This window comes from Nanorana parkeri, unplaced genomic scaffold (genome assembly GCF_000935625.1).
Source record: "Nanorana parkeri isolate BGI_ZX_2015 unplaced genomic scaffold, ASM93562v1 scaffold84, whole genome shotgun sequence".
NCBI lineage: Eukaryota > Metazoa > Chordata > Amphibia > Anura > Dicroglossidae > Nanorana > Nanorana parkeri.
Genome location: NW_017306352.1, coordinates 1966540 through 1991868, shown reverse-complemented (window position 1 = coordinate 1991868; position 25329 = coordinate 1966540). Strand labels below are relative to the sequence as shown.

General features: G+C 40.5%; 1 protein-coding gene across 6 annotated transcripts in view; it reads right to left on the bottom strand.

Moving 5' to 3' along the window:
- The window catches only part of PARD3 (par-3 family cell polarity regulator), a 535067-nt gene that overhangs the window by 147839 nt on the left and 361899 nt on the right, over positions 1 to 25329 (bottom strand). For 4 of the 6 annotated variants that reach the window (XM_018552326.1, XM_018552321.1, XM_018552323.1 and 1 more), the window contains one exon: positions 6203 to 6313. The exons of the other annotated variants lie outside the window; for them this stretch is intronic. In XM_018552326.1, the coding sequence (XP_018407828.1) occupies positions 6203 to 6313 (111 nt within the window). The remainder of the gene's footprint in view (positions 1 to 6202; positions 6314 to 25329) is intronic. 6 annotated transcript variants of the gene reach the window in all.

Genomic DNA, 25329 nt, shown 5'->3' with positions numbered 1-25329 from the left:
GGCCTCATTCACACAACTAAGAGCTGGCTTGTACAGATCCGTGCGAATTGCACGGCCGTATCGGGCCGTTTCTGGGAAGAACAGTTGCTACGGGTGATTGTACGCAGCAACCTGTTGTTCTCTATGGTAGTATGCAGCCGTACGCTCACCCGAGCTGCACATCCGTGCAGGTGCGGGTGTCTGTACTCGTACGCAGACAGGATGGATCCCGTCTGCGACTGAGCACGGACACCCGCACCGATGTGCAGTTCGTGTGAGCGTACGGCCGCGTACTCCCAGCAAGTCGCACGGATCTGTACAAGCCAGCTCTTAGTTGTGTGAATGAGGCCTTAATGTTAATGCACAGCAGAGAAAAATCTGGTGTCCTGCCAGACAGGTTAGTGCTGAATAGCAAAGCTATGTAAATCTTAGGATTGGATGGACACAAATACAAATCTGTAAGCTGTTAAAAGAGCTCTCTTATATGCATTGCGTCTGCATATTCAGCCGTTTACATGGACTTCAGATTTAGGCATTTTTGCATTTACCAGAGTGAATTTCACTGGAGCCAGAATGACATGTGAACTGCATCAGTGTTACACTACTTTATCAGCTAGTTGTGCCAGTCGGGAATGTCCCGGCGAGTAAAACTTCCACAAGTTTATTCGTAATAAGCATTTCAAAGGAAATTGAGAAGATAAGATAAAAAGGGAAGATGAGACAAGTTGCAAGGTGGATAAAAGGGGTCATTATAGTCACACAAATGGTGATAGAATCATTATGAGAATGAAGGCATCTCTGATAGCTTTTCGGTCACAATTAAAGTAGGGCAGATCAAGTTGCGCGTACGGTTTAATGTTGCACAAAAAATGGGCAGCCAAAATGGGTGAAGCAGCTCTAATCTACTATCAGGTTCTGTCTTTTTGCTGCAGTCGGAGACAGCCTTCTGAACCATCTGTTCATACTCGAAATATGAAAGACAAGACTCGCACCTATCGCAAGAAACATATATGTCATCTGAATTCAATAATGCCGTAGACAAAGCGGGAGGCAAGAATAGAAAGCACATTAATGCTTTATGTGCTGAACTCCAATGTCAGCAATGACAGAACTGCTCAAAAAGCCCAAACCAATTTCTTCATAAATACTTGTAACCCTCAGAGGAGCTCAGAAGACTTAATGCATTTTAGTTTAAGAGGATAGGATTTTGGGCGATTCTGTAACTTTCTGGGGCACGGTATGCAATGGAGAGTGGCCATAAACAGATAACAACCTAAACACAATGGGCTCCATTCTGAAAGATTTACACAAGGACAACAATCTTTATTTTCAGCCATGTAATTGTAAGTTTGAAAACCTTCTGGCTGTGGTGTTTTAGCTTTCTAAATTAAGCCGATAATGCCCGATTCAAGCATCACTAGCAATGACTGCGCAGCTAGCAGACCTTGTTTTTTCCCTAGTGATAACAAGGCTGTAAGACCTCCACTACATTCATCGCTGGTCAAAGAAGGGGACAACACTATTGAATCGGGATGCACTGATACCGATACCAGTTTTGGTGCTGATATATTTGGGCGAGCAGTTGTACTCGCCCAAATGCTCCCGACGCCTATCCCGATACCGGAACTTCCGGTATCAGGAAGTTGGGCAGTGAGTCATTACATGCTGCCCAGCTTCCTGATTGGTCGGGAAGCCGGCTCCATCACCAGGGAGCATGAAGCTGGCTTCCTAGCCAATCAGGAAGTTGGGCGGCGTAATGCCTCGCCGCCCAGCTTCCTGATTGTTCGGGAAGCTGGCCAATCAGGAAACCGGGCGGCGAGTCATTTTCTATCCCCTGGTTTACTGATTTGCCAGAAAGCCAACTCCATGCTTCGTCACCTGGTGACAAAGGAGCATGGAGGCGGCTTTCCGGCTAATCAGGAAGCCAGGCGGCGAGTCATTACCCACCCCCGGCTTCCTGATTGGCTAGTAAGCTGGCTCCATGCTTCCTCGTTACCTGGCTATTAGGGAGCATGGAGAAAGCTTCCTGGCTAATCAGGAAGCCCGGTGGCGAGTCATTACACGCTGCCTGGCTTACTTAATGGGACTTTCGGTATCAGAAAGTACCCCAAAAAAATATCGGTACTGGATATTGAAAAACTGGTATCTGTGCATCCCTACCATAATAAGTCACAAATACAATGCAATCACACGGTGATCTTGTGATGGGTGGGAGGCTGGGAGCTATTTTTCTGAAACAATTACTTTCTGCCTCTTGGTACGTCTGCCTATTGGCGGTTTGTCTCATATAGGAAAACATCCAAAAGCCTGATGCTGTTTGTTTTTGAAGTAGAAATTGTTTTCTAACAGTGTTAAGAGTTAAGTACTTTTGTCATGAGATAAATATGGGGGGCCTTCAATCGTTAGTGGGTGACCATGAGCTCAGTCACAGTTTTAGTGGTGCTGATTAAGCACAGTCCAGAACAACACAGCAACGCATTATGTGGCAGCTGGACCACTCGCCATGCTGCTGCATATATGGGTTACCCTGTCATATCATAGGGGTTAAATATATGATTTAAAGTGTTTTGAGGTGCAATAAAAGAAAACTGTTTCTTTTTCTCTGTGAACAACAGAACACATATCTCTTATGTCATGGAGATGAGAAGAGGTGAGTGTCTTCTCTAGTTTTTTTCTAGGCTGACAACGCCGCTCCTCCATAGACAGAGTACACTGAGCAAGTGTTGTCATCCTAGGACAGGAACTGTTACTAGCAGAATCATTAGATAAAAATAAAGTTAGAAAACCTTGGGGGAAAAAAAGAAAACTAATGCTGCCACCACATCTAAGGAATGGTCAGTTGAAATACATTACATTTTTGTTTTTTTGCACTTTAAAGCCACTCTATCAATACAATGGACAAAAAGTACAAAAAACTTAATCCGCAAAGAAGATATTTCATAAATACCACTCCTGCCACCTGTGCTGCCCACCTAAGCTGCACCATAGAGAAACCACCAATAATCTTCAGAGTCTGATCATCAAGGAGGGCCAATTACCTCATACCCTGTTGCCCTCAGTGGTTTGATCTGCAACCCCCTACATCACTATTGTGTCCTGTAGTGACGTAGGGGTAGCATTCCTGAAGTAGTGACATCTGCCTGGTTGTGCTATCTGGCAGAACTGTGTAAATCTCAGGGATGTATAGACTAATACAAATTATTTGGCAGCTCCCATGTATTCATTTCATATATTTAGCAGTTTGCCTGCAGTTCAGCTTAACGACAGGTTGAAGCAAAACGAACAGCAGTGAAAATAGAAGAGCAAAGTGGTAAGAACAGCTGCAATAACAAAATGCATTTTCCTTTTTTTTTTGATGGCTAGAGAAAATTATGCCTGACTTCAGCCTGAAATGGAAAGGTAATTTTTTTAATAACATTAAATTACAAAATGGCTTGTGAAGCAGAACTAGAAGTTTCCTTGAGAGTGCTGAGGAGCACAGAGTATGTACTACACAGTCTAACTGACCTTAAATAATAAATACATACATATGAAAAAAAACCTCTATTATTCAATCAATTCTACAAAGCACTATCATTAATATGTTTGTCTCCTCTGCAATCAATATGGGCAAATACTATGGGCGTTTAAGCAGAACACCATTGTAAGCATATTATTATTAGAAAGATGAGGTTGGATATTTTCTGTATAAAAATTGTGGGATTAATTGATTTTTATTTTTAATGGACCATTTGCTTGTTCTTTGGCCCCCACAGGACTTTTGTTTGATGCTTTCTGCACACTGTAAATTCATTATTGCCAAGCGATTTCCCAGAAGTATTACATCATTAAAGAAAGAATGGAAATATGTATTAAATGGATGATCCTAAATGAACTTGGTTATTGCAGGAGGCGAGTTATCCATGGACAATAGCCTTTTCTTCTCATGCGGTAGATGAAGTAATAAGACTGAGGTGTCTACATGCAGGAGACAAAACGGCTCTTTTCTTTACAATTAAAATCAAATTAAATACAACTTTTCTTTGGCATCTAAACACACCGGATGCAGCACAAGGCTTGCCCGGCTGATTAAACAGGAACAGAGGTGGGTTTATTAACACTTCCAGAATTCAATGCACTTTAGCCGCACGTCGCCGGATTCTGTTAGCACAAAAAAATGCTTATTGTATGTGGCTGTTAGACCGTGTTCAGCTTCAACGGGTTAGTATTTAGCGCTCTTGTGTTCTCACCTGGGACACGGTTTCTACAAACTGTGCATATGCTTCCTCTGGGGTGCCAGCTTTTCACATAATTAAAGAAAACCTCCACCAAATGCTATTTACATCTAAACCAACTACAGATAATAAACCAAAAAAACAAACAAAATGGCATTGTTTATGGTGTCCCCACACACCTAAGCTGAACACGTATAGAAGAAAAAAAAATAGTTACTTTGCTTGCTCAGTCCATTTGAGCATCTAACAGCACTCAATCACGGGCAGAGACACCGAGAGATACTTGTTAATAAGGTACATTTAGAGATTTAAACTGGCCCGTTATCAGAAAGTACAGAAAAGTCCCTTTAAACCAGAGTTCTTAAATAATTTTCACACAAACAGATCTGTGTGTGTCTGTGTGACTGGGGTAGGGACATTAAAGCACAAGGCCCCTATGCAGAGATATACGTGCAGTGACTGGAGTCTATTCTGACACAGAAAAGCTTCCTGTAATCACCTGTAAAGCAAAACTTGCAAAAGGGAAGGGCAGCAGTAGAATGGATTTCCAGGTAAGCTGCTAAGATCATACAATTGAAACACAAATATAGTATGCAAGCTTATTTTCCAACCAAAGATTCGTAGCACTATTCTGTGCTACGAATCCTGTGGTCCAGACAGCATAGTCCGGCTCCAGTCCTACACTGCAGAGGTAGTAAAACTTCCATATCCTCTAAGTGCACACTGCGTTTTCTGATTGGACAATGAAAGAAAGAAGTACACTTAGGAGCTCCCCGCTCGATTCTCAGATCGTCAGCATGTTATATGTCAAAAAACATGCAATGCAGCATGGCCTAATTAGATCTTAGTGCTGGTCCTCCCTGTTGCAAACTCTGCTGTGCTGATGTGCTTACAGAAGGCTGATAAACACAAATCCAGACACACTAACTGTATTTAAAACTTAGGTTATTTTTATTAATGAATACACAATTACATTAACTGATGTTTTTATATGTCTGCATATTAGTTTTAATAAAATTAAGTGCTAATGTACAAAAAGCATCATGCCTCCTGATATTTGATGAGAACATCGCAACAAACACTGTTGCAGTGAAACATTGATATGATACCTTTCCTATGGATCTAACAAACTGAGTAATGAAATCCTCTAAGTAGCGCACACAGATGGGCAAAGCATTTCAGAATATGGGGACACTACACAATAAAGTAAAATAGTAAACAACTTAACACTGAATTATTTGTCCTGGTGTGTTCATTTTCCTTTAAACCACAAATGAAACTAGCAATTCAAGCCCCCCCTAAATAAAAAAGTGAATGTATACCATGGATTACTTCTCAGAGAGGAGACTGCTGATAAAAAAATAAATCTCACTTAACTCTATACAAGAGATCCGTCAGACAAAGGCAATACTGCTATGTGCAGCATGTTTTGGTGAAACGGTCAAGAACATAAAAGTGCTACTTAGAGAACAGAAGTAGTAGCTTGATTTAAAAAAGTACTAGCTTAATGATTATCCAAAGACAGAAGGCAATATATAATGCATCAGTCATAATCATACCAGATCATTAGGTTAAAATAAAACAGTTTTATAAAATGAATACTGTACAGGGAATGAAACACTAACGCACATGATACACACATGCATAACATGCAAATATGAAGCAAAAAAGTCCTCTGTGTCCATCTACTGTGCATGAGCAGTATTGCAGCATACAATGAAGGCAGGGAGAGTTTGGACACATGCAAAACCCCCCTCCCAACTTCAAAGAGAATAAAAAAAAAAGGGGCGGGTGAGTGAGGGATTCAATGTATCCAATTTGATAAAACCAGAAACAGATAAATATATAAACGGAATGGAAAACAAGCCTTCAAGACAAACAAGGTGATATTTTAAACTCTTGTACTGTGTTTCTTTAGAAAGGTTATGTCAGTAGCTTTCAATGTGGCATAAGACACGCATGCTGCAAGGTTAGGAAAAGATGCTAATTAAGGCGCAGTTGAAGTCTACCTCTCCTGTTCTTGCCTCATTCGCATCCTGTCATCTTCCGAAGGGTGGGCTTCTTTCATTTTCCACGATCCCCTGTGATAAATCTTGTCATCTTTTCGATGTTTGCCAAACCTGTCAAGAACAAGCGCAATTCTAACACTGGTCTGCTGAATGAAAAGGCGACAACAAGTGCCTTTGTGGAGGCCATTCTCTGTTGCTAACAGAGCACAGTAACTTGATTACAATTTCTGCTCCTGTGTCTCCGCTGTTTTCTGCAGGGATATTCACTGCCACAATGCAATCAGCACAACCCGTTTATAGATGTCCTACTCGGCTACATTTTTACAACAGTTTTAACAGCTTTCTGCTCTCTGAAAAAATAGCAGAGATTATTATGGGGCCGGATAAAAGTTCAAACAGTTTAAATTGTTAGTAAAATACTATGTAAGAGAAAACAGGCTTCACATAGTTTGCCTCAATATGGCTAGAGTGTATAAAATAAATTCCAGGCTACATAAAACAAAATTGCAACTGAGCATCGAACTGAACAAATCCCACAATCCAGGGTACCACTGTCCCCAAAGAAAATTACAGCTGTTGCTTTTTACAGATTTTCCTATTGATTGCAATGGAAGCAAAAGTCCCCTGGGTTCTTAAAAGCCAATTTTGGTTTATACCATATTGCTGTCAATCAATGTAGAGTGCAAAAAATTACCACAATTTTTTAAGTTGCAAGGAAAAAGCCATTAGTCAAAGAAGGAAAGATGGAAATAGCTGCTTGTCCTTGTATAACTTGCTACAGTGCAATGAACTGTCCCCTATACCCATTTGACACAGACAGCGGCACAAGCGTGGTACTTCTGACTGTTCCCTCTTCTACACAGAGGTATTACTCCCACTTGCAGAGGATATTCCAATCACTAGAGCCTTTGTACACTCAATATTGCTTCCTGTAAGGTCAGAAATGGTGGACAGATTGTTGAAAGCAACCTTCGAAATCTGGAGCACAGCTTGCTTTACTCTATTCTACTTATATTATACATACCAGAGACAAATCAGTGTTATCTGCAGCCCTAAAACCTTCCTATTCTCAGGTATAGTGTAAGATGTTCTAAACCAAAAAAGAATTTCCTGATTTATGGCTGGTGTGTAAGTGATAACACCATGATCAGTTAAATGCTGCTCCTGCTGACAATTATCAGTTAAAAAAAGAAGCTAAGTCGCTTTGCTTAATTTGCCCAGCCTCCTCAAAAAAAGTGTAGTGTTTTTCCTCTGTGTGTTGTATTGTATATAAGTGCAGCAGCAGTGCGTAGACAGCTCAGACAGTGCACCAGAAAAAAGAAAATCGTGGGCGCAAAGTATAGAACTCCAGAGGGAGGCTGTGAAGAAGCGGCCCCTACGTTACCAATGGTATTGATCCATCTTCAGGGGCTAGAGCAGATGCACTAAGCTCCTTGCGGGGATGAAGCCCTAGATTACCTTATAACTTAGATACATCATCCAGAGGGGAGCGGTGGCCATTTAACCGTTAAAAAGGACAAGCCCCATTCGATCCTCAATCTCCTGATGGGCATCCCCCCTTCCCAAAGATGGTCTTCAGGGACAGGGCTCGACCAAGATGGACCATGGCCACTAAGTGTCAAGCTAAGTGTCACACGTAGGATCCAGTTCAATGGGTCCCATCACAATCCTGACCGGATTGTACCCTCTAGTATCGGGTGAGTGCCATAGTGACCGCAGATGCCTCTGCAGATCAATGCACAAATAATGGAAAGTCACATCATAATAGTGACGTTTCGAAACCGCATGGTCCCTTCTTCAGGCAAACAAAAAGGGACCATGCGGTTCCGAAACATCGCTATTATGATGTGGCACTACAGAGGTCACTAAACATTGACTAATAACCAAGTTGGAGTGCAAGTGACTTTCCATTATTTGTACATGTAGGATCCAATCTCCTGATAGCACTTCACAGGAAACCCATGCATCTTCCTTCCAGCAGGGTCTGGTTACAGCCTGCCTAAGCTCAGCCGAGGAGAAAATGGATCCAGAAAGATGTGCTGGACTGGCTGTAAGCAGCTCAGGAAAACTTTTGAGAAGAGCCCTGAAGTGCAGTAAAGTATGTGCTTCAGAGCAGAGAGAAGGCTGAAACTGAAGTGGGAGGGGTTATGGAGGGCTGCCCTAATAGCTTTGATTTGCCAGTGCCCATACATCTGAAGGTAGCTGCATAACCAGTAGGTTCCAGAATTAACTCCCTGTATCCTGTGATATATTATCAAGAAATCTATGTGTTGTAGAACTTTGCACTTATTTATTTAAAAATAAGATAGGCACTAATGATACACAAAGCAAGACCCTCTTAATACATAATGCTGGTTACGAAGTTAAACTTCTGAATTTAAAACCAAGCTGCCATTTTCTGAATCAGTGGCCCTAGTCCCAGAGGAGGAGCATCATTTGCGGTGAAGCTGAACAAATTCAGCATAGCTGCCCCAGAAGTAGTATTTGGCACAGTAGTCAGAGAATGGCAGTTTGTTGTATCCAAGTTTGCACCTCAATCTATTTTGCTTCGTGACAAACTGCCCTAGTTATCCTCCTTTATTTATATATATATATATGTATCCTTGACAGTGACTTGCTTTGTTTTTATTAGAATCCTGTTACTGTGTCTTTATTGGTCGATTAAGGCCAATTAAAATAATGTGACAACAAAGGCCCACCCACTGGAAGGAATTTGAATCTGAGCTGGTGTTCGGGCACTTGTTTCCAGTCCTAAACTAGTTAACGTCTCCCTTTATCCAAATGTGCTGAATTTCAAGCACAACAAAACCAAATAAAATCTCAATTTAATCTGTTAAATGAGCTAAACTTGCTGCGTTACTGATGAGATCATTGTAGCCTGCCAAATTACCTACGAATTTCATTAGGACAGCAAGCTATAGAAGAAACATCCATTAGTTGATTAATGAAGAAAAACAAAAACTGATTAAGACATAAAAAGTCCCATAGTGTTAAATTGGTTATGAATGGTATAAAAGGAAAAGCCTAATTTATTAGCTAGCCTCTGTATTCCTATTGTTGTCTCACTGCATCTGGTTTCATAATGATAAGCAGTCAAAAATACAAGAATAGGATGTGAAAGACAAATTATGAACACCAATCACTTACTCTATGCGTGTCAAAGATGCTTCCAACACAAAGAGGAATGAAAACCTTGACATCCCACCTGGTAAGGGCCCACCTGACCTACAAGAGTTTGAACCTGCTTTTTAATTCTGCCCCGCTCCCTGACTCCCGGAGCTTGACAGCGGCTCTCAATACCACCCACACCCTTCTATGTAACACCCTACCCCCTACCCCACCCTATTCCCCTCCGTATAGTTCTTTACTTCTAGATTCAGCCCCTCAGAATCGGATCAAAGTTGATTGTACTACTGGACCGCAATCCGTAACTTCAACGGCTCTAATGGATTGGTTTTTCTTAGATGATTTAAGTCAACTCCACTTAACTTCATAACACCATCCGATTACTTTAAATGTGTACAACTCAATGATCTTTACCCGTGGTGTACACTCTTGGATGCTGCATCAGCACAACTGCATATACTTACTTCCTATTTAGTTGTAATGTTAATGTGAAGACAATAAAAACTTTTGTGAGAAAACCTTTAAATCTCAGTTTTGCTTGGTGTGGGGGAGAGTTTAATTTGTCTATGACCCCATTGTGAAATGCTCCTATTTCTGGTCTGGTAGGTTCACAAGGGTAGGAAGTGACAAAAGCACTATGGAGACACCAGCATTATAGAATACACAGAAATATACAGAGAATGCAGCCCTGGGAAAGCAAGTAGTCTATCTCACAATTGAGCCCTAGTTGTCACAGGGGAACGTGGGTTGGCAGGTTCTCAGATAGCAGTGGGGACCAGATGATCTCATCAAGAAAGCCTGGTTTCTGAGATATGTGACCATGCATCATCTCACAGTACTGTCTAAAACAACCTGCATACGACCATGTAAGAGTATTGGACTATATACGTTCTATATACGTATGTGTCCAGTATCTGTCCACATGTGTAGCCAACCATACTCTGCTTAAAGAGTATCTATGGTAGAAAAAAAAACCCGAAAAAAAATTTATTTCTATATTTAATTGTAATAGGTTCAATCCCACTCCTAATGACCATATTGATCGAGAATGCCCAAAGGATGTACTTTCTCAATGCACTGACACTCAGCACTGTGAATATGCACTTCCTTGTGTCACCATTGTAAGCCTGTAGTCTTAACTACAACTCAACATCTGAACAACTCAACATCTGAACTGTAGCGTAATCACCGATTGCTTGAAGCAATGCAATGGCATATGTAGTCTTAAAGAAAAAATACAGGCACTATTATTCTTATTCCTTGCAGTGGGGGACTGCCCTGTACTGCAAGGGTTAAGTGCTCGTTTTTGTTAAAGGACAAAAATAACGTTATACACAACTGAAACTCTGAGCCGGGTGGCTGTTAGACCAGTCCCTGGAGCCCCTCTCCCCCTCTATGCTCTGGCAGTCTAAGGCCTTGTGAGTCATCATGTCCTATACATCGAATTGTATGTGAGGATGCTGAGGGACATTCCATCGCTGAAGTGGAGGAGACAGTCCGAAGGGACCGGTCTGGGTGAGTAAATATTTCTTATTTGTGACCCTGGACAAAAAAGAGCACTTAATCCTTGCAAAGAGGGGGTAGCCCCACTGCAAGGGTTAAGAATAACTGTGCCCGGAGTTCCTTTTTAAGAAGCCAGAGATTGCATCACATCAAGCAGCAGGGCAAAGGGAGCGCAAAGCACACTGGGAATCCAAGAAGTTTTTGAAAATGATTGGCAGACGGAAGGCAGTACTCACTACATAAAAGGGATATTTTTCTGTAAGCTGTGGGATATGTAAAGGGAAGGGATATGATAATGTAAGCTGTGCTTACATTATCAAAAACAACTCTAGTATATATTCCTATTACAATTATGAAGTTATAACAGAATGGTATTTGCTGCGACTTTAGAACTCCTTTAAACAGGTTTGATTTCAGTCTAAATCTTTTCTACTTGTTTTGCAACCAGAGCACCTATGCTGGTAATTGCTCGAGGCCCTTCTAATTTCTGTGAATGTGAAGGTAGAAATCAAATGAAATAAAGGACAATTAAGTTGTTGGTGGCAATTAACTCTGTGTGATGGCTTGATTGCACAGAAATGAGCAAAATATTGTAATGGAGGACAAGCAAGGTCGATATCCCCAAGACTATAATTTGGCCTGACATCTGATAATTTACTGCAGATTAAACTTTCTCTGTTATCTTAGCATAAGTAAAATATGTACAAGGATATCTAACAGCCATTCTGGCATATTTCATAGGCCCAGGTAGGGAACACACAATTAATAATGAATAAGAAGCGCTATGCAGACGCTTCAACCTGCACCCTGACCCCAGAGTGTTCCACATATGCCAGCGTGCTCTCGTAGCCAGTATGCCTTAAACAGATAATACATATGTAAGGATTCTGTGGGTGGAGAGTGGGGGGCAAGGAATCAGTAGCATTTACTTATTTTGTTTTTAACTGCAAACTCTTGGTAAGAGTTATGATTTCATGTCTCAAGGTAACAAACTGATTCCTACATCCAGGTAGAACAGGAACAATTATGAAGCTTATAAGGTATCAACCCTGTGCAGCTAGGTCCCTAAGTAGATTGCATACACCTGGGAACCAAGATCATTAGTTCCAAAAGATGGCTTTGCTCATTTTGCAAATATGTCAATCCCAGGACCTTAAAGAAATCCTTTCATGAACGAAACACGGAGGCTATCATTGGTGACCAGAGCTTTGAAAATTATATTTGACTGGCTGTATGCATCTTTTCTCTGACCTTCCTAAGCTACATTTCTTATTACAGAGCACGGATTCAGAAGCTACTGAAGCCAGTGCTGCAGGATATCAGTCAGGCAACTAGCATTTTCAGAAGGGGCCTAACAACGGCAGCTCTTGCACCTCTCTCATTCTCTAATGAGTGTTGCACAACGTACAGAAATTTATATGGCCAAGTGGAGGAAGTTATAAATAAAAGAAAGGTATTTTGCCAATTGGATTTGCTAGTCTGGCATATGGGAAAGGGGACACCAGTATAATGGGGGAATCCTGCCAAGTGTTTTACATTTTTGTCAATTAGAATAACCCCTTCCAAGCATTTGTAGTCACATGGGTAAGTAGGGTATGTTTTGATACTTTAAACTGAGGAGGCTATTTGTATATATGACAAAAAATCTTTAACATTACAATTGCTATTAAAGCTGAATGTAATTAGTAATAGCTATACCCTGACCTGGATAAATAAGAACCTTCAAAGACATCTATAACTGTATTTGACCACCTACGCCTAATGCAGATAAGCATTCAAATTAAAAGAAAAGACTAAAAGGAGTGAATGCGTTTATGTTGCACTGACGCTGCTGATAAATATTTCTCATAGCTACTACATATTGTTTTTTGTTAATGAAAATGGATGGGCAGGTGAACTGAGTCACCAGACTGACACTCTTCATATCAATGTCATGTCCTGCTATATCATAGACTGAGTCTCATTAAGCACTTGGGAAAGAAGCTCCAGCCCCTGTGGAACTCATCACTCTTGCTCAATGTCTGTCAACCGCACAGCGCAAAAACACAGTTGGTATTGATCTGCACACTTCTTATTTCAGCCAGGGAAAGTAGTACTGTATTTTTAAACTGACTCTCTGCTTTATCTCTACCCCAATTTTCTGCATTCAGAAACATTCCAGTGAGACCTGGGTCTACTTTTCACTTTTTTTTCCGGTGGAATACCAAATGATTTTCTGTGTACTCCCCTAGCTGAACTGATTGTAAAGGTTGCACTAGCCATCTTTGGGTTTTATTTCAGCATCTGAAGTTAGAGGGTTTTTTTTTTTTTTAAGAAAAAGAAAGAAGGTGTAAGACCGCTAGAACCTTGCATCCAGCTGACACACGGCAAACTGATTTAACTCAGCAGCACTGAGCTTACATTCACAATGAGGCCACCAAACAAATCAATTTCTTAACCATTGTTCAATGTTTCCACAACCTGTCGCTTGACACGGTGAGACCGAGACATAATGGTAGTTCTGCTGACCTTTGACTTTACACATTAAAGTCGCCTGAATCAATTGCTCTATAGATGAGACACGGGCTTAGCCATTACAGACACAGTAGATATACCTTTAGAAAACACTCTCTGTGTCTCCTGATCTGTCCACACCAAGCTAAAATAAAACCTCACAATGTCCTCCTAAACGATTTAAGGAAAACTATACTTGGAGAAGCCTTTTACATTATTACTTATTTCTCATATTTTATATAAAGTCATCTGTTATCCACATCCCCTGCTTACTGACTTTTAAAATAAGCCCAGCCAAAGCAAGCACAATCTACTGCACCTGTACTATGGAGGGGATCCATAAACATGAACATTCAGCATGCTTGGGCATTTTTGCTCATGTCAATAAAATGTTGAGTAGAAAGGAGAACAGCAGTACTCAGGATAAATAATAATGTTTGGGGGAAATGTACTGCTGTGCCCAAACTCCCACCAAGAGTGTTAACCCAGTGGGCGTGTGCATGACAAACATAAGACCTCCTTTTTAGGTGACTGCCACCTTGCATCTATTAGTAGTTTTACGGTCGCCAAAGATGAACAGATTTCTCCAAACACAGATGGGGATCCTTAAGTGAGTTGCTGGATTGTCAAGGCCCCCTGCGATCCTGGGCAAGTGATGCTGTGCAGTACTTTGCATTTTTATTCTTCCACATAGAAAGTGAAGAATTGTAACTTGCTTAAAGAAATACTTGCCAACAAGCTGAAAAATCTACCTGTGCTTATTATCACCGTCTAGAAGGTCAGCAACAGCCCAACAATAACAAACAATACTCAAGGCCACACTTGCATGTCTGTTTTGTTTCATGCTACACCTGACCCACAGAGAGAGAGAGAGAGAGAGGTAATAAAGTCCCATCATTATGCAGTTCTAAAAAGGAGGGAGTAGAGCCTTCACATTTAATAAGCAAATATGTCTTCCCCTATAAATATCACATATTTACAATCTATACATATAGAGGAAAGTTTTAATCACTTCATCAATTTTGTTTTACAAAGCATGACCAATAACAACGTCTATGGAAATGATCCTTGAAGGAAACCGTTACTGAATAGATAAGTAGGCTACAGCTGCTGAACTCCTTCTTTGATAGTATCAGGCTGACCGAAATGCTTGATACTTTCTGACTTCATCTGAACTTTTCTGGTCTGCATGTTTATCCCAAGTCAGTGACACAGAGAGAATGGAAGCCAGAGACAGCAAAGCAAATAGCTTTTCCAGAAGATCAGCAGTGCCAGCTTTCATATTTCCCTCACTACAGTATTACTTTAATTGGTTACAGAACTTTCCCAGCATGATGGAAAACCGGAGACAGATGTATACATCAGCTGTACAGGAAGTCAAAGCTAAAACAAGTCTGAACAAATTCAAACGTGTGACAGTGTCTAGGCCCAGGAAGTGTCATGTTCTTCCATACCCAGTTATCTCCATAACTATATTTCTTTCTGCAATCAGATTAAGGATGTGAGGGAGTGCAACATAGGTAAGTATTGGTGGCTTTTAGTCACTCTTACAGCACAAACCAGTTTCTATGTCTAGTATGGGTTTGCTTTAGGTTTAAATTCCCTTCTGCATCACTTTACATGGTAAAATAAAAAAATATATAAAAATGGTGGGTTGGTACAATTTATTTAAACAATTACCAACAGATCCCATCCCGTAAGTATAAATTACATATGTTGCTTAAGTACTAATAATGTCTTTTGATTCAATTATCATAAATAGAAGACAAATGAAATCTGCATTCACAAATTTCATGCTGTCTGTATATGCCCTGCAAAGTGTTCAGCTATTAATGTCTCAGTGGGAGGAGCCAGAAGGACAAAGCAATATAAGGACTTGTGAAAAACACATGTTATTAGGATACATTTACAATTCACAATACCAGGCCTGCCCATACGATGAGCAGATAGGTGAATAATAAAAATGGATAGGATGTGTTATGAAGGTCAATGACCAGCATACCAGCAGAGAGAAATCCTTATAAAACACAGACAAGGGGTGAACATTATAGCAATACAATATAAATCACAGAATATTTAGGGGGGAAAAAAACACAGAAAAGAAAAAAAATGTTCTTGAGAGATACAAAAAGATCTAAACCAAAAGAAAAAGTAACAGCTAGGGATTTTTATTTCATCTGATTTCTAGTCTTTGTGTTTCCTTTGGAGGTAAATTTTCTTCATGAGATAAGTGACACCCCCTCTGTTCCAGCCCTAACTCTCTCGTACACTCCTGTCTATACAGCTGCATTTGGCTTTTGAGTTCTCCCACAAGGAAGCTCGGTGGCAGCGCAGCCTGCTCACCATTGACAGGCCTCACAGGGATCTGTCTTCAGCTTGCATCCATCCATTTTCCTTAGAAGATGGCATGCATAGATATGCTCATTAGTAATATACAGAGCAGAGCATCCCAGGGGGAGTGCCAGGCTCATATGAAATGCAGTAGCAAACTCTTAACCATTTCCTTACAATGTACATTGAGGGTTAGATCTATAATGTAGTGCCAAGAGCGGTTGCCAGTGGCAACCAAGAGCAAAAAAATTAAATTAGAGCTCTGAGAGTAGTTTTAAAGCTGATAGTTTGTTAGGGCTCCCTTCAGAATAAGATTGGCTAGCAAAAGTGAAAGAACAGAAGAAAATGAGAGTGTAGGAAAAAAGTAAAATGGGAAAGCAAGAACGAAAACTGGGAGAATGAAATGAAAAAAAAAAAAAAGCTCATGTAGAGGTACATTCAGGATACATTGTAACAGCCAATACCTTGTCTTGTAAATGATACCAGTATACTGTGAAGACCAAGATGTTTGAGGACCTGAATCATCATTGTGTTTAACACCTGATCCAATCAGCAAGAAAACTATGCACTTATCTCTACTCTGCTATTTACTTTCTCCTGATTAGATGCTCTGTACAGTCCTAGCCATTATTGTTCTACAGTACAATAGTGCAAATTACAAAGCACATTTAGCTTAAGGACCATTAAGGCACACAGGATGATAGCAATGTCTGGTTGAATAACTCTGATAATAAGGAGCGATTGTGCCCTAAGCGGCCCAAATGATGAGCTGGGTCAATCTAAGCATTTCTCTTAACAGCCTTTTTAAATTCTTCCATTGACTGGGGTCAGGAGCAAATGATTGCGCCAAGCACAAATGCGTCTTGAGCCAAGAAAAAAAAAAGCAAAGTTTGCACTGAGTGACAACAGCAAATGTAGTTTCTTCCCAAGTGATACAACTATGGAAAAAAACACAATGTCTAATGCATACGGTTTATGCTAAGTTTTGGAAGGGTACATGGTGTCAGGAGCTTTTCAGGATCAACAGTGCCTTTCTGAGCTCAGCCAACAAGAGGCTGGGGACATGCACAGCTATCTTTTGTGAATTCAGCTTGGAGAAGATGGAAAATATGTGATTACCTGATTCGTGCTGAAATAAAGAAGACGAAAGATACTGCCGTGTTTGAGGATATGGTACTATCATTCGAAGTAGACATTACCCTTATGATGTCTGTTTCATCAAAAACTAAATATCCAAATAGGCAATAAAAACCCTACCAAGAGAGTGTGCAGATGATTAAAGCTAGTGCAAATGATTTGTGGCTCCCTTACAAAAAATTGACTGCATACACATGTGCATATGACCACAGACTCCAACTGTGGGGTTACCTAAACTCCAGGCAGCTATAACAAATGAATGCAGTTCTGTAATAAATACATAATTATTTCTATTTTTTTATGTAAACAGTGTAAAGACCTGAATTTGACCTGGTATCAGAATATTGTAATCCATGTGCTGGAGTGTGAAAGGAAGAAGCAGTAAGAACAGCCAATATGCAGACAAGAAACATGCTGATAAAAGAAGAAAGCAGAGGGACAGATGACCTGATTCTCCTTTCACTGTCCAGTCACAGGCTGGGGCAGGTTCAGGACAGTTTCAGGTTGATGCTGGTCATCAGACACACATATAACAGCAGAGAAATGTACTGTGGGGGAATTCATTGGGTTGAAGGTGAATATCACAGCGAAAGCTGGTTTTGTTATTTTATGTGTTAATGGGCTAATCCATTTTATCTTACCATTTTTGGCTGGAGTTCTGCTTTTAAGCACTTTAAAAATCACTTACAACCAGTCTTAACATTCCCTGTTCTCTACTGTTCAGGAGTATCTGGTGCGGTGTTGTTTGTAAAAAAAACATAGGTAGATAGGTAGATTATACAGTTATGGAAATGGTTTGTCCATGTGTGGCCAGAAAAGCTGACCAGTAAGAGATGGCTTGGAATATCATAGATTCTATCAGTTATAAGAACTGATGGGGTGAGAACCACATTTGTATGATATTCCCTTTTGCTAGTTCAGTTCCAGCACAAACATCCAGCCTTGGCATCCGTCATTTGTAAGGAGCACACGGAGCTCCTGGGATTTGTACATCTCTGTATTAATGTATGATTTTGTTTTTATAAATATATATAAGTGATGCACCAATACAATTTTTGCAAGTACAAGTACTGATACATTTTTGTTTATTGTCATGCGACAGTTTTTCCAAAACAATACAGACTAATGATTTCAGGACAGTGGTGGTGTGCCAGGGCCAGGTCCCAGCTGCAACCCTGGTAGTTCTCATGAAAATGTCAAGTATCGGCACTGGTATCTCAAAAGTATCGGTGTATGCCTACTGGTCACCATAGGGTACAATGAAGAAAGCTGCATACACCCATGGATTGCACATATTGACAACATTTCAAGGGTCTATAGAACACTAATGCTAACTGTTTCAATTCAAATTTGTAAAAATTTTTTTATAGGAAACTTTAGTGGAAAGCGCAAATATAGCAGAGAGCCTATGGTACGTGGCACTTGCTCTATATTCAAAGTGCAGCCTGTCTACCACATCATTATTCCACACCTCTGAATATTCAGTGTCGCCCATTTACCATTGTGGCCAATTCTACACTGTAGAAATAGTACAGGACCCATCTTTTTTAATTACAGAAAGAATTGTTTATGAGATTATATTGTTATGTGATTATACTGCTGCTGCTAGGTTAATCGGTCAGTCTAGCTGTAATCATTGCTTACAACGTCTTTTTATAATATTAAATGTACAAATGGATACATGTGTAACACGCTCCATAAAGAACATGACGGGACTATTAAAAATACCAAGGCTGGCCTGAAGACACACACACCAAAGCATTTACAATGTTAATATCCCTGTCTGTAGACCCTGCTACATTCCCAGAAGATCTCATTATCTGAGAACTGAGACAAGTCAGCACATATAGGAATACAACTAAATAGAAGATCTTTGTTTTATACCACAACACGGGAGGGGGGAAAAATCCCAGAATTTTAATTTAATGTTATTATGGTAACAATGAAACACAGCCTAAGAAATGGATGCGAGATGAGGCAATGAGTATCTTGACAGATCCTGAAAGTCAGTATGATAACAGTCACAGTGTAATGCTCGAGGATCATCAGCCTTTAACTGCGGTGAGTCTCAGGTCAGGTCATTATGCAGTCTCTAACCTCAGGACAAAAAACACACACAGACAACAAACCTGAAATCAAACAAGCAATTTGGTGGATAACTCTACTGCCAATAGACACAAGATGCAGAACCAACACATATGAAGCCAGCTTCCACCAGGATCAACGATCCTATTAAGCATCACTGAATGTCACAAAAAAGGTAGCAGGGGGGCTCAGCTAAACAGAACACCTAAGGAGTTAAACAGCAGCTATCGCAATGTTAAAGCAAACCTGTCACTTACCTACAACAGCATACTAAGGGAGCTAAACTGCTAAGTCCACAGATAATAGTGGAATTTTTACTGTTCTTTTAAAGTACTGATTTTTTTTCCACTCAAGGTGAAATTAAATTCATTTACATTTAGGCCTCATTCACACGAGAAAAGGCAGGCCCGTACAGATCTGTGCACGGCCGTATCGGGCAGCCCCCGGGAAGGACAGGTGCTGCGTGTGATTATTATGCAGCCTCTGACCTTCTCTATGGGAGTATGTGGCCGTACGCCGCCCTACGCTCACTCGCCCTGCACGTCCGTGCCGGTGTCCGTGCTCGTACGCTGACAGGATGGATCCTGCCTGCGTCCAAGCCGGGACACCCGCACGGACCTGCACTTGGGGTGAGCGTAGGGAAGCGTATGGCTGCTTACTCCCATAGAGAAGGACAGAGGCTGCGTACTAATCACACGCAGCACCTGTCCTTCCCGGGAGCTGCCCGATACGGCCGTACACGCAGCACGGAGCTGTACAGGCCGGCCTTTTCTCGTGTGAATGAGGGCTAAAGGATATTGCTTTAAAGCATGGGTCGGCAACTCTAGCCCTCCAGTTGTGCTTGAACTTCAAATCCCAACATGCCTGTAACTGTCAGTCTTGCAATGCATCGTAGGACTTGAGTTGCACAACAGCTGGAGGGCCGGCACGGCCCAAGTGGTTAAACACGCATGTGCATACACATAAATATACTACACCACCTACTAATTTGTTATTCTGTTTAACTAATTTAGGGCTTCATAAAGTATGCCAAACGATAAAGCATGGGATTGAAACCATCGCTCACAGCCAGCAGTTTCCTAAACCACCTCTCTAACAACAGAGAAAGTAATTTCACATATCACAAATCGTTTTCAAACCTCCCATCTGACTGATCAGGTGAAAATTGTGCATGTCTTACAGAGAAGTACCGTACATGTTTTTATTTACCACAAAATATACTTTAATGGATACTTTTATCTATCTCCAGCAGCCCTAAGAAGAGTGTTCCTCATCAACCTAGAGCTTGATGCCCATATAACCTCGAAGTAGACTGATATTTTTACTCTGACATGAAGAAAATACAAGTGACTACCCGCACATACATCTATCCCGGAGAAGTAAGGCTGCACCTTAAAGTGTATTTGTAGGCAAAAATCTTTTTTGTTTTGTTTTGTACAGAGTAGGGAAGACGTTCTTACCGAAGTCTCTGTCTCCATTGGGAAGATTCACCCTTTTATTTCTACTGATGACTACTGTTACTGAGAAAGAAAATTTAGCGTAAATTTAGAATTTCAGAGCTGTCCCATTAACAAGAGGGGAGGGAAAATCTTTCAATGGGGACGCCCCTTTTCCAGGGACAATTTTCCTAACTTTGAAGACAACAAAGCTAGCAGGTTTCTTTTTACCCTTACCTACTCAGTACAGCGTAAATCTTACAGTTGAAAGTTCTTGATTAAGAGCCCACACTACTTTTTTCCATCCCACAGCAAACTATTACTGTACTGCGAATAGCAACGCAACTGCCATGTGGTAACGCATGCTAGGTAGCGTTCAATTAACAAAATGGTTTGGTGTGAACTGACCCTTAAAACATGGTTTTAAGCAAAGTTTGTAAGAGTATATCTTAATGGGGTTAGCCAATTACTGCATGTGTAGGCTCTGCTTCCTTTTTATTAGGGCTCAGCAAAGCAATTGCAACCTATGACTGGGGGAATTATTATTTCTGCCAATTAATAAAAAAAAAAAAAAGTAAAATAATGTTGCAACACATTTTTGTAGGCCACTGGTGCTCTGTTCCCTTGATGATATTTAAATAACAGATCCAAGGGCAGCCGAAGAGGGCTCTGCAGACGGCCCAATGTCTCCCTGCCCATCGGCTCCTGGACCTACAGGAGCGTACAAGAACATGCACTGATTATCCAAAAGCTCTCACTCAACTATATTATAATGTAGGAGCAGAGTCAGTGTAATTGGTATATCTTCTGAAAGCACAGCATTCAACTGAAGTCTTATCTTTTCTGACACGCTTAGGTTCCCAGACTATATAGCCTCGTCTGGTTACCCAGCCTTTCATGTTTTTTAGCCAGGCATTGTTTGAAGCTGAATAGACTCTACCCTTTAATTTTCACTCAATTACAGAAAAAAAATGATTTCACATTTTCTACATAAGCTGAAATGGAAATTGACTAAGAACCTCAGAACTGTCAGCAACATCTTTTGAGAAAAGATTAGCTTTGCCGTGATTATAAAATAGGTGTCATCTTTGACACTTGCGCTCGGCGGCGAATCGGAACACTATGGAAAGGGAATGTTAAGGGACGTCAGAAAGGGTCTTAGAAGGCTCAGCTGTCATGCTATGTGCCTCCTTCTCCTCGCTTTGTAGTCAGATGCAGTGCGCAGAATGTCACAGGGTCTCCATTTAAACTTACTGACAAGAAAGGGAAGAATACTGGGAGAATATGTTATTAGCAACTATGAACTTGTCTGTGGTTATGGGTCAGACTGATGCCTCATTTATTGAGTGCAGCTAGTGGTTTAATATAGAATTGGAAATATGTCAGCTTTCCTATCAAAATGGCAACTATTTATTGTAAGTAAGAAAGAAAAAAAAGTGTGTGCATTCTTCCAAATTAATCAAGACATCCACCATTAGCGTTTACTCAAAGCAGCAAAGAGGGCAACACAGGTACAACAAATGCAGTGACCCATAGTAACCAGACCCGATGACAAAAAATAAATAAATGATTGGTTGTTATAATCTACTGCACTTCATTTTTTTCCCAGCACTGCAGTCTTACTTAATACCCCCAAATGCACTTTGTGGATATAAGTAAAGAAAAGTGTTTTCTTGCCCACTTCCTTCCACTGCTCCATACTGAACTGATAAAATAAAATGGCAACTTGGGTTGCAATGGGCAAAAACGAATTTGGAAACAGTATTTCACCACAGCAAGCATTCACAAGCTCCCTTTCATTCACCAACTATTATTTTTCAGTTTATACTAAAATTTAAAGGAGTAAAATGTACTATTCCCAATTCTTATAACCGGTGTGCGACACTGCAGCTGTCACATGCCGGCTCTATAGATTGAGAACTGGGCGATCATGAACTGCTGATCGCTTAGCTCGCGGTCTTCTCCCTGCAGGAAGCGGTGACTGTCAGTCACCGCTTCCCGCAGGGGATTCCTGTCTCTGTTCCTCAAGCGTTCATTGGAGGGACAGAAAGTGAAGGGGTGGAATAAGGCAGCAGGGTGGATCCCGACATATTGTTGGGATCTTCTACCAGCTGCAGCGTGGCTCTGCGCTGTTCAGCAAATAGAATACTGTTCGATGATGATTTTGGGTCACAGAAGTACATTAGTAAATATACTCCTTTGACCAAAAAAAGGAATAAAAGAAAAAAAAAAGATTTGGCTTTAGTTGTCTTATAATTAGATGATATGGCGCTACACAGCCGATTCTTACTTTAACCAGTTGACATCCGCGGTGTTAAACCCCCTTCCCATCCAGGCCATTTTTCAGTATTCAGCGCTGCGGTACTTTGACTGACATTTATTCCGTCATGCAACGCTGTACTGAAATTAATTTTATACCCTTTTTTGAGGACAGATAGAGCTTTCTTTTGGTGGTATTTATTCACCACTAGGGTTTTTATTTTTTACTATATTAAGGAAAAATTACCGAAATTTTTTTAAAAAAAACAGTTTCCCCTATATTAAATGATAAAACATTTATTGTTACCCAATTTTTCGGTAAAATATAAAAGACGGGGTCACGTCGGGTAAAAAGACACCAAACATGTCAAGCTTTAAAATTGTGTGCGCGCGCGCGCGACACCTCAAAAAACGATAATACACAAAATTGTCCATAGGCGACGCTTTAAAAGCTGTTACCGCTCATCAGTTTAGTGTTATCAGTGATTGATGGCCCTAGAACTATTGCTCTCATTCCGACGTTCGTGGCGATATGTAACATGTGTACCGGACGCCTATTTACGTTTATAGGTGCGTAAACGTGGGGGAGTTAAACATTTTGGGGGGTTTTTTTCACTTTTTTTATATGTGGCTTTTATTTTATTTTACTTTTTTATATGTTACTTTTTTTTATTTATTTATATATATATTATTTTTGCACTTATTGTTATTGCTATTATATAGTGGGATAACAATCCCCCTATATAATAGCAAAGGCACACTGACAGGTCCTCTTTATGGACACAGGACCCCTAATGTCACCTGTGGACCCAAAAAGAAGCTTCTTTTCTCTGGCTATAGCAGCCAGATGACTGACAGGTGAATGCGGAAGTGATGTAATACACATCACTTCTGCATTCACAGCCCTGAGGGAGATCAACCAGGGGGCTGAGCCCTCCGAGCCGGTCCCGGCCTGCAGATGGGGCAGCGGATCCCGGGATTGAAGGTGAGGGGTCGGGGGGCAAAAAACAGGCGGCGGCCGCGCGGGGGGGGCGAAAAAATGAGCACATATAGACGATCGGCGGGCTATGGAGCCGCCGATTGTCTATATGTGAAACACCCGGTAACAGGTGTTTGCATTGGTCGGGTCTTTTCTGCCCGTGCGTGCCTGCCAATGCTGCAGTGCCGTCCGTCCGTTTTTTTGCAAAGGGCGGACGGCAAGTGGATAAACACATTGACAAAAGTACCCTTATGTCTCTACATATAATGAGCAAGTGGCAATAGTGCATGGAAACACTGATGAGGCTCATATGAAAGCATTGATGACAAAACAAAGATGGACAGGATTTTCCCCCTTAAAGACTGACAGCTTGGAATAGTGCAACCTTTTTTATACCTATTCTTGACTTGTAATCCAGAATTCTGCTAAGCTCTAACACCCAAAAATACACATCATATTTTTCTTAGAAAGCAAATTCAGTGCAAGGGATGTCAGCGTGGAGGAAATTTTTGTGATATGCTGTAATAGCTCTGCCAACTCAGTTCACTGGCTTTGTAAGAACACCATGTCAAAAGGTTCTGCGTAGGGGTTATCAAGTATTTTATGTCTAAATTTTGTTAAAGAATATGCATAGTCTTTTCAATACTTCTCAGGTATGTAAAAGAAACGAGCTTGATGTAAACAGTCTTCGTCAGTGTGTGTTAATGTTTTAGGAACTTAATTTCTAGTTTTTAACTAGAACCTATAATGTAAGCAGACATACATTATTTGCTAATTCACACTGAAAATATGGTCTCCCTCTACGTGGCTGATATCTTATCAGTTTTTAAGCAGGGAGAGTAAATGCAACACAATACAGAGCTCCCACCAGTGGCCAATCTACACATTTCTATTTTTAATAGAAGGAAGAGAAAGCAAGTAAAATGTCAAACTACAGAAAAAAAAATACTTGGAAGGTAAATTCTCTATATATAAAAAAAAATGAAAAAAAATAAGTGTGTACTGAAAGCACAATATACTTTACTCGTAAATAAAAACCGAAAAAGGTTCAACCAGAGGATAAGAAATGGGAAAATGACCACCAAGAAGTGTAGGCATGATCTTGCTGCAAAAAGATACATCAGATCTTTCCATAAACATGCACATTTGCAAACTCCAATAGTACTTTAAGCCTAAGAAGAGGGATGTGGAGCAATAGACACCAATGGCACTGAAGAATTTTAATTGGAAAACAATATCCATTATTAAGAAAAAGCCAACCTAGCCAATTAATTAAAATATAAGAGGGAGTGTACAGAACTACATTTATTTCTTGATCTGGCCATCTTACCTCTGCATGTACCATCAGCACATTAGGCTTAGGTTCACAGATTTATTTTAACTCCATCCTAGTTTATCTCATGATAATGTTCATAAAATTCTGCACCTCTCCCATAGTGTGGTGCTCCATGACAATTGCACACCTGTGGTTACACTTCAAGGACCGTCAGTTGTTACTGTACCCTTACATGGTTTATAACAAATGGCACAACCCCCAAAAGCCGATTCTGGAAGCAGCTTATGGTATAACTAAGAATGGTTAATGATACCCATGTGTTGAACCAAAAACATTCAGTTATCGTAGTTAAAGAGACCCAATAACAATGATATGGTTATTTTAAGCAGAATTTGAAATCCCACATTAAAAGAAATGTAATTATACATTAAATTAAAAAAAATAACAACATTTCGTCCAGGTACTAGAGTGTCTTCTAACAAGATTAGGGATCATCAGCTTT